This window comes from Notolepis coatsorum (genome assembly GCF_963971535.1).
Source record: "Notolepis coatsorum genome assembly, chromosome: 3".
Taxonomy (NCBI): Eukaryota; Metazoa; Chordata; class Actinopteri; order Aulopiformes; family Paralepididae; genus Notolepis; species Notolepis coatsorum.
Window position 1 is genome coordinate 161,421,172 of NC_140167.1, and position 10,800 is coordinate 161,431,971.

Consider the following 10,800-nt stretch of genomic DNA (forward strand, 5'->3'; position numbering starts at 1 on the left):
GTCTATCATACTGTACTACACTACACCTCTGTCTATCATACTGTACTACACCCCTGTCTTTCATACTGTACTACACTACACCTCTGTCTATCATACTGTACTACACTACACCCCTGTCTATCATACTGTACTACACTACACCCCTGTCTATCATACCGTACTACAATACACACCTGTCTATCATACTGTACTACACTACACCCCTGTATATCATACTGTACTACACTACACCCCATGTCTATCATACTGTACTACACTACACCCCTGTCTATCATACTGTACTACACTACACCCCTGTCTATCATACTGTACTACACTACACCCCATGTCTATCATACTGTACTACACTACACCCCTGTCTATCATACTGTATTACACTACACCCCTGTCTATCATACTGTTGCTTCTCCGGGCTGCGTTTTTGCCGATCAACCAATACATTGTTGGAAAGTTGAATTTGCCGCCTTTCGATCGTCACCACACTCAACCTATTGCGTGATTCATTCTAGAGTTACAAGACAAAACATCCGGCGAGCGTCATTTGACAAGCCGTTTGGAGTGACCACGTCCGGTTGTGAATGGTCCTGAACTGACCAGTCACCGCTGATGGCGAAAATGATTGACCACCGTTGTAGCCAAGGAGTGTCTGCTCCAAAAGTGATCCCAGACGGGCGCTGAGAGTAGAGGAAGGTGACACAAGAAGACGAAGAAGTCCATTGTTTTGACGAGAGCCTCTGAATGAATGGGAGCGGACGGCCATTTTGGATAATCATGCCGGTTATTTACTGGTACACACATTACAGAAACCTTTGTAAAACATACATTTTCCGTGGGATTTTTATCAACTTTGGACCTGTACTACATAAGACTTCAGGCTATGAAACCATTATGTTTTCCAGCTCCTACCTCTCAGCTGGAACTTAAAAACAGGCATCTGGCAACCAGTAAAAAGAAATGTGAGTACACATTTTACTTCAGTGTGTTCAAACCTCTGTTACTCTATTTCATTACCACTCAAAGTGATTTTTCTCCTGAAACTTAAGAACGTTACCTTTCAAAGGAGACCAGACTCATGCATGTGCTATAAGTATAAAGTTACTTTGGGTATGCAATCGTCACATTTATCTTTATAAAACCCCATTTTTGCCCGATGCTTAACCCTTTCACTGCCGCACTACCAAACGGTTAACCCTTTCACTGCGACAATACACAGAAGGTTAACCCTTTCACTGCCACACAACAGCAGGTGTCGGTAGTGTGATAGTAAAGGGTTAACCTTCTGTAGTGTGGCAGTGAAAGGGTTAAGAGGTTAAAAAAGTCTTGAGCCTCTGTCTCCCAGAATGCCTGTGCACGGCTCTGCTTGGGTAATAATGTGTGTAAATATACTTGACAGGTGCACTATGTAGTTTCCGTCGAGTCAGGGAAGTGAAAAAGGAAATCGAAGGACACGGCCTGCAAATCTAATTACAAACATATTCTCGGCTTAAATTTGGTTCACGGTGCCTCAAAATGATTGTGTTTTGATTTATGATGACATGAGATATAGAATAATTCTAAGAATGACACGTATAGTAAATAAAGTGTTTTGTAAACTAATCAACCCCCCCCCCCTCCACCCCTTCCCCCGAAACTGCACAGTGCAACCTTTAAACCCTTAAACCGTCCACTGACCAGTTCCTGTCTGGACCTGTGGGGGAGGAGCCTCTGCAGCATATCCAATAGCAAGGCCCTGCGTCCGGACATGTGGCGAGGATACTGGCCTGAGGTCAGCTGGAAGCGCCGGTGGTCCTCTGCACACCAGCCACAGAACCTGCAGCAGATGGTGGTGGTGGGGCTTCAACAACAGAGACATGTCTGGACGTCGCTCCCACACGATACACAAAACACAAACCAATTTACTCTGTGATCTGGAGCCATCTGTCTCCGAGTATCGCTTCGGTCTGGGAAAACACATCGTACACGATGATAAAAAAAACATGTAATATAAGCAATATGCTGGCCCGCTGTGCTTGGAATAACTGATTGGAGAGGGATCGGATAGACACTGCTTTATTGTGACCGTCTGTAAATGGCTGCTTTTTTATAAGCGCTTTACAATTTGTTACTCACATTTTACCCATTCACTCACACATTCACTCACACATTCACACACCGATGGCAGCGGCAACCATGCAAGGTGCCAACCTGCTCATTGGGAGCAATTAGGGGTTAAGTGTCTTGCTCAAGGACACATCGGCACGCTGTCCGGGAGGAGTGGGAATCGAACCGGGAATCTCCGGTTTGCCAGACGACTACTCTACCTCTCGAGCCACTGTCACCCCTTAAACTGTCTCCCTTTCACTTGATACATCCATCAACAGCGAGATGTACAGGACATGGTTATGAAATGGGTGGCGACAGTGGCTCTGGAGGTAGAGCAGTCATCTGGTAATCCGGAGGTTCCCAGTTCCTTGAGCAAGACACTTAACCCCCTAATTGCTCCCGATGAGCAGGTCGGCACCTTGCACGGTCGCCTCCGCCATCGGTGTGTTAATGTGTGAGTGAATGGGTAAAGTTTACCATTTTACAGACACACACAGACACACACACACACACACACACACACACACACACACACACACACACACTAAACACACATCACAGCGGAACACAGTGTTTACACTGGGACTAGTGGTCTGACTCTTCTGGGGTGACAGTGTCTCAGGAGGTAGAGGAGGTCATCTGGTAATCAGAAGGTTCCATTCCAGCTCCTCCCGGCAGCGTGTCGAAGTGTCCTTGAGCAAGACACTTAACCCCTTTAACCCCTTCAAGTGTCTTGCTCATGGACACTTCGACACACTGTCGGGACGAGATGAGCAGGTCGGCACCGTGCTCGGTCGCCTCCGCCGTTGGTGTGTGAGTGAATGGGTGAATGTGAGGAACAAAATTGTAAAGCGCTTTGGATAAAAGCTGTTGTATAAACGCAGTCCGTTCCGTCAGCGCCACTCATTCCGAGCGTAATTAGATACAAACACACGACGACAGCAGCATGATATCACAGTCGGCTCCTGGCGCCGCTGTGTTTTCCCGGGACATCACAGGAGGAACACGACGGCGCGGGTAAAGTGGGGAACACCGACACAATCAGCCTCCCGCTGCGGCACGACTCACACAGCGGCTCACTCCCCGGGGAGAGGAGTCGCTGTGTGCCTCTGCCAGGCCGTGGCGTCCCGCTGAGCTCTCTCTCTCTCTGTTGTCCCTGCAGTATCTGGGACAGGGCGTGTGGTTAGAGCCTCGCTTCCTTGATTGAGATGGAAAGGAGAGATAGCAAGCCGTGCGATTGTCATCGCGTTCATCAATTCTCTGCGTCTGCTTCGGGGGGGAAATCACTCGGCCTTCTGTCTGATGTGTGCTCGACGCAGACACAATATTGTGATCAGCGCATAACTTGAATGGATAGAGGGGCCTTTCCTGAAAAACATCAAGAGATATAAGAATCTCCTGTGGTACATTAACACTAAGCTGCCATAAGATCGTGATAATGTGGTGATGGAGACTCATAATAAAGTCTGAATTAAACTGCCGCTGTTCCGTTGATGCCGTTGCCACGGTGACACCACCAACTCACCCAGAGCCGTGGCATTAAATAGCTCTAAACTTAACCAGGTGTGTCCGTTGGGAAGGAATGGTTCTCTCTCCGTTTTGCTTCCTTTCGTTCACGTTTTGCATTGGGCTGCTTTTCGTCGTATTGAGACACATCGTGAGTCAAGCTGTTGATAGATGTGTGGGAACGAGCAGTGGTGGAAGAAGTATACGGCTCCTTGATAAATTAGTCAATGTAAAAGTCTTCAAATTCTACTTAAGTAAAAGTAGAGAAGTATTTTATATTGCTTCAGGGGTTAAGTATCTTGCTCAAGAACCCCTACTGCTAACCCCTACTGTTAACCCCTACTCTTAACCCATACTGTTAACCCCTACTCTTAACCCCTACTGCTAACCCATACTGTTAACCCCTACTCTTAACCCCTACTGTTAACCCCTACTGTTAACCCTTACTGCTAACCCCTACTCTTAACCCCTACTGTTAACCCCTACTGTTAACCCCTACTGTTAACCCCTACTCTTAAACCCCTACTGCTAACCTCTACTGTTAACCCATACTGTTAACCCCTACTGTTAACCCCTTCTCTGACTTTTTTGAAAACCATTTGGTCTGTTTTCCTCATCTTTTCCAGTGTACTACACTACTCTAGGTTAGGGCTAGTGTATTTTCCTCTGCACTACTCTAGGTTAGGGCTAGAGTATTTCCCTCTGCACTACACTACTCTAGGTTAGGACTAGAGTATTTCCCTCTGCACTACACTACTCTAGGTTAGGACTAGAGTATTTCCCTCTGCACTACACTACTCTAGGTTAGGGCTAGAGTATTTCCCTCTGCACTACACTACTCTAGGTTAGGGCTAGAGTATTTCCCTCTGCACTACACTACTCTAGGTTAGGGCTAGAGTATTTCCCTCTGCACTACACTACTCTAGGTTAGGACTAGAGTATTTCCCTCTGCACTACACTACTCTAGGTTAGGGCTAGAGTATTTCCCTCTGCACTACACTACTCTAGGTTAGGACTAGAGTATTTCCCTCTGCACTACACTACTCTAGGTTAGGACTAGAGTATTTCCCTCTGCACTACACTACTCTAGGTTAGGGCTAGAGTATTTTCCTCTGCACTACACTACTCTAGGTTAGGACTAGAGTATTTCCCTCTGCACTACACTACTCTAGGTTAGGACTAGAGTATTTCCCTCTGCACTACACTACTCTAGGTTAGGACTAGAGTATTTCCCTCTGCACTACACCACTCTAGGTTAGGACTAGAGTATTTCCCTCTGCACTACACTACTCTAGGTTAGGACTAGAGTATTTCCCTCTGCACTACACTAATCTAGGTTAGGACTAGAGTATTTCCCTCTGCACTACACTACTCTAGGTTAGGACTAGAGTATTTCCCTCTGCACTACACTACTCTAGGTTAGGACTAGAGTATTTCCCTCTGCACTACACCACTCTAGGTTAGGACTAGAGTATTTCCCTCTGCACTACACTACTCTAGGTTAGGACTAGAGTATTTCCCTCTGCACTACACTACTCTAGGTTAGGACTAGAGTATTTTCCTCTACCTTCCTTTACCTTCCTCTACAATTACCTGTCCATCCCTCTGAGACGTTCTTGGAGACTCTGCAGCCTGCTCTGGTACTTCTCCGCCAGGCAGTGGAAGGCGTGGAGCAGGGTCTCCTTCAGGTCAGGGTAGGGACAGTCTGAGTCCAGCAGCTCTTGAGAGACTGACTCCATGTCCACCAGGTGGTCTGGAGTACTGGTAAGATGCTCCTGCACAGGAGGACAATGGAGCTTCTTAATGGAACTGTGTTTAGGGAACAGCGAACAGCTTGTGTTTAGGGAACAGTGAACAGCTTGTGTTTAGGGAACAGCGAACAGCTTGTGTTTAGGGAACAGCTTGTGTTTAGGTGTTTAGGGAACAGCTTGTGTTTAGGAAACAGCTTGTTTTTAGGGAACAGCTTGTGTTTAGGGAACAGCTTGTGTTTAGGGAACAGCGAACAGCTTGTGTTTAGGGAACAGCTTGTGTTTAGGGAACAGCTTGTGTTTAGGGAACAGCTTGTGTTTAGGGAACAGCTTGTGTTTAGGGAACAGCTTGTGTTTAGGGAACAGCGAACAGCTTGTGTTTAGGGAACAGCTTGTGTTTAGGGAACAGCTTGTGTTTAGGGAACAGCTTGTGTTTAGGGAACATCTTGTGTTTAGAAAACAGCAAACAGCTTGTGTTTAGGGAACAGCTTGTGTTTAGGGAACAGCTTGTGTTTAGGGAACAGCTCGTGTTTAGGGAACAGCTCGTGTTTAGGGAACAGCTTGTGTTTAGGGAACAGCTTGTGTTTAGGGAACAGCTTGTGTTTAGGGAACAGCAAACAGCTTGTGTTTAGGGAACAGTGAACAGCTTGTGTTTAGGGAACAGCTTGTGTTTAGGGAACAGCTTGTGTTTAGGGAACAGCTTGTGTTTAGGGAACATCTTGTGTTTAGAAAACAGCAAACAGCTTGTGTTTAGGGAACAGCTTGTGTTTAGGGAACAGCTTGGTCCTGTCAGCTATTGATATTATTAGCCAACAGCTGGCTTTTTACTATGGGGTTTTACTTCACAAACACTATTCAGTTTTCAAGCAAAAGAATGGCTTGTCACTACTTTTGTTTATTATTATTATTTAGGATTATTATATTATATTATATTATATATGTTGTTTATGCAAATAAACATCCTTCTGATATGAGACGACTCCAGTACATTTTTGTCTGGATGCTTTAACGGGGGAGAGACAGTGTTTCAGCCAGTCAGTCCGTGGGAGGACAGAATTCCACAGAAGGAGGGCCTCAACAATACTAAATACTTCACGGAAGGCTGATAATCAACGAAAGACTGAAAACATTGAAATCGAACAATGTCTTTCCCAGAATTACAACTTCGTGCCTTAGGCCCTGTTTAGACGGAAACGCTAGCAGGTGAATCCGCAAAAATATTTTTTCGGATGTGCCCTTAAAAACGGCAACAGCGTTTTTACAGGGAGAATCCGCAAAAAAGTGAGACCACCTTCCTGGGTGGAATTCCTAGAAACGATAAACCTTTGCGCTATCATCTAAACTGTCAAACCGCATAAAACTATGACGAAAGGGTTGTCAAGGCTCTCGTTGCGTACTGCTTACGTCACAGGCATTAGCCGAGAAGCGTAAACAAAGCATGTCTGATTCTATCCATGGCGATCACCTGAAGGCTACGTTGACTTTTAAATACACAAGAATCAGTCCCGCGGCTATCGCAACTATTAGTGACTGGAGCCACTGTCTGTGAGTGACTCTGCTTTGGTCCAATCACATTCCCCCACCCACAGTCTGCGAATCAGAGGCAGAGTAGGGCGGGTCTTCACAGCACGGTCATGTGACATCTGCGCCAATCGTGTGACAGCGGGGCTCTGTCGTCTCGAGTCTTTACAGCCTCGTCTGCATGCAGAATTCCATCCCAAAACACTAGTCTAAACGCAAAATTAAAAGTGAGACCGCAAGACGACTTCTGCGGTTTCTGCTGAGACTCTCTCCGTCTAAACATGGCCTTAGACACAATATATTATACTCAAACACATCAAACAGCTCATCCCTCACCCATCATTGTGTATTAATTATCATCCCTGGCCATAAGAAGACATACATTGGTATGTGTTGGTATACAAAACCATCCTGGGCCAACTACCAACTTATAAGCACCTTACACGTTCAACGAAGAGACATTACAATCTGAATATTCTCATATTTTTATATTCAGATCTAGTTGTATAGCATATATGTATGTCTTTCTACTATTATGGAAAGACATACAAAGTTAAATATAAAATGCTTATTCTATGCCTAGTTTTATGTCTTCACTTTATGCATTGCTCTTATTACTCAAATATTTGCACTACATCTCTACCTCATCTTTGCATTTTGTTGCATTTTGTACTTTAGTTGTATATTGTATATTTTGTAGTGTTTGGTCTTTATTTTTATTTTTTACTTTTAGGGTTTAGGGTTTTACTGTATGAAGCACAATCTCAGAAGGCTCATACAGAACCAAGCATTTCACTATAATGTACCTTATGTGACAAATAAAACAAAACTTGAAACTTGATCTGCCAATATGCCTGTCTTTTTTACTGCTATGAAGCACTTTGAGCTGCAATTCTTGTATGAAAGGTGCTATACAAATAAAGTTTTTTTTTTATTTTGTATTATTATTATTATTATTATTATTATTATTATTATTATTATTATTATTATTATTATTATTATTATTATTATTATTATTATTATTATTACCCTGCCCATATCTGTACATACATCCCCCCATGCTGCTATGATACCTGAATTTCCACAAGGAATTTCAACAAAGGAATATCTTATCTTATCAAAATTACATCTCATATCATGTTCCCACTGTCAGAACCGTATTTGTGAAACATGTGTTCAGCGATGCTGCTCCGTTCTCCTGGAAGCTGTTAAAACAGGATTTGAAGCTAGAGTCCCTGCTTGCCATGGAGTGATCATGATTCTAATGTAGTCTTTTTCATTCAAACGTGAAAACATTTTCTCTACTTTTTAGTATTTGTGTGATCGTACTATCTTTTTTTTGTTTAGTTTGTTTACGTTTGTTTTAATACTACTACTACTACTACTACTAATAATAATAATACACTTTTTTAACAATAGCACCTTTCATACAAGAATTGCAGCTCAAAGTGCTTCACAGCAGTAAAAAAGACATTCTGTGCAAAGCCTCTATATGGTTATCCTCATGATACACTATGAATTGAAAATGGGGGACCCTGATGTAAACAAGACAAACGTTTTTCTCTGGTCTGCATCCCCTTAACCCATTCTCTGCCACGCTTATATCCATCGCTGTTTGATCTCTGCCAGCACTGTATAGCACGTTTATAATTCCGTGATAGTCGTTAGATGCTTCATGTAGTATGGGTGATATATTGATCAGAGCAGTTTGTATCGAAAATGATAAACAAAAACGCTGAAACTCACGTCAGTCTCCTCGTACCGTTGGGCGATGAGAGTGGAGCAAACAGATCCCAGTTATGTGGTGGGGATCTAGGCGATCCATTTCCGGTTTGTATATTACTAATACACGCCCAAATCATGTAATTATTGAGTTATGGCAAAGATCCATATCCACGGTGTGTGTATTGAGTCCCGCGACGATAAACGAGTGGCCGGACGGAATAGGGAGACGCACCGGGATCACAAGAGATCCACTTCCGGTTGCAACTCGCCGATCAGCCACCAGGTGGCAGTATTGAAGCGTTGCAGAGTTGTGCTGGCTCACACAGCATCCGACAAGGCTCCGTGAGTGAAATATGAATACCATGGCGAAAATATGAAATTATGATCAGAATCACGTCGTACGCCGTTATTGGCAGAATTCGCATGAACTTGAAACCCGTTGTACGACGTTATTAGCAAGGAAAGGGTTAACAATTGTGTGTATTGAGCTGTACTGTATTGTACCCATTCTGCAATCTGTTAAGTATGACTGTGAGGCATATATCTGTCACGGCCTGATCCAAAGGGTGCAGCCCTATACTGTATATGTCAGGGATGCCCCCACTGCCCGCGCTGTTTTGGCTTGCGAGCTGCTGTTAAAATTACCAGCTCAACATGATCTACCAACCAAAAAATAAAACAAAAATCCCATTGTTGAAAATACATTAAAAACTTACCTTGCAGGCTGTTGAGAGTCACAGCCGGGATAGGTCAAGCTCCAGAGCATCCTCAAGGTCCTCATCTAGGTCAAGATCTAGGGAGAGAGTTCAGTACCCAAGGGGCGAACCTCCTAGACCTCGGAACGAGAGAGCTAAACTGGCCAAACTGAGACTTATCAGCAAGGGGCCTTCTCTGAAAGCTCTCCTGGAGCTCAGGATTGGAGGACGTCTCAGACGAAGGTGAAGGAGAATGGGCAGCGATGAAACAGGGGATATTATGCTCGCATATCCTGTGACATGGAGACAGGGAGACATCGGCCTGGACCCAAGATACAGGGCGACGAGAGCCCAGAATGGGCCTGAAAGATAGAAAAGAAATGAGTCCTCTGTGGACTGTATCTGTGATGTCCTGCGTGGCCTACGGACAGGGTCACACGACCAGGCCAACCACACTTCAATAGAGGACTGCTGCTACAATTCTCTGGGACCCGTGGGGTCGCCCGAGAAGTGACAATTCGACCTACCTCAAACTACGGGAGAGATCCAAGAGGTCAGAGGGGGTGACCATAAGAACCATGACATTGTGTTCTTCAGACGACAACAACTGGGTGCATTGGCCGGGAACAACAGATGCAAGTCTTCCCGCCGGCTACCAAGCAACGACGTGGCCCCTATCCTGTCGGGCCGTCCAGCCAGGGAACAACAGATGCAAGTCTTCCCACCGGCTACCAAGCAACGACGTGGCCCCTATCCTGTCGGGCCGTCCAGCCAGGGAACAACAGATGCAAGTCTTCCCGCCGGCTACCAAGCAACGACGTGGCCCCTATCCTGTCGGGCCGTCCAGCCAGGGAACAACAGATGCAAGTCTTCCCGCCGGCTACCAGGGTACTAGGGAACCAAGATGACAGAGGGGGTGTTGAGAGTCACAACCATCGTGACCCCGCAATTGCCATCTCGTCCCCCCATACAGACGCTATTAAGACAGTGGAAAATGACTGAACAAGATGACAGAGGGGGTGTTGAGAGTCACAGCCAACTAGTGACACTTTTTATTATGACATCCTGTTCTCTCTGTCAATTGTAGGATATAAAGGATTAAGCATATGTTTATTATATATCTGTTTTAAATCTAAGCATATGTTTATTATATATATCTGTTTTAAATCTAAGCATATGTTGAGAGATGACTTAAGCGTCAGTGATTATGAAGAATGTCTGTGTATTCTTCCTCCCACTTGTGTAAAACTGTGAAAACTATAAACTATAGACTCTAAAACAGTAACTTGTGCAAACTACAATATCTTGTGTAATCCTGAATGGAATAGGCCTCTGATATGACGGATGTCTTTTTGTATTCTTATATAACCTGTATAACTATATACACTATAAACTATACTACAGTTAATGGAATATGCACAGTCAGAATGGAAGGGGCCTCTTCGCTTACAGTTCTGTGAAGCCAGGAATGTGGTCACTGAGCGCTGACCTTGACAGAGGAGCAGAGGAGAGAATCACTGCCT

At 44.6% G+C, this 10,800-nt stretch overlaps 1 protein-coding gene across 1 annotated transcript in view; it reads right to left on the reverse strand.

Annotated features, from left to right (window-relative positions):
• Positions 1-6,054, reverse strand: part of LOC311226038 (coiled-coil domain-containing protein 148-like) — a gene marked incomplete at both ends in the record, with an annotated part of 168,175 nt that extends 162,121 nt beyond the window's left edge. Inside the window, 3 exons of the mRNA XM_084311418.1 lie at positions 1,672-1,834; positions 5,182-5,363; positions 5,974-6,054. Of these exons, the coding sequence (XP_084167544.1) occupies positions 1,672-1,834; positions 5,182-5,363; positions 5,974-6,054 (426 nt within the window). The remainder of the gene's footprint in view (positions 1-1,671; positions 1,835-5,181; positions 5,364-5,973) is intronic.
• Positions 6,055-10,800: the final 4,746 nt, after the last annotated feature.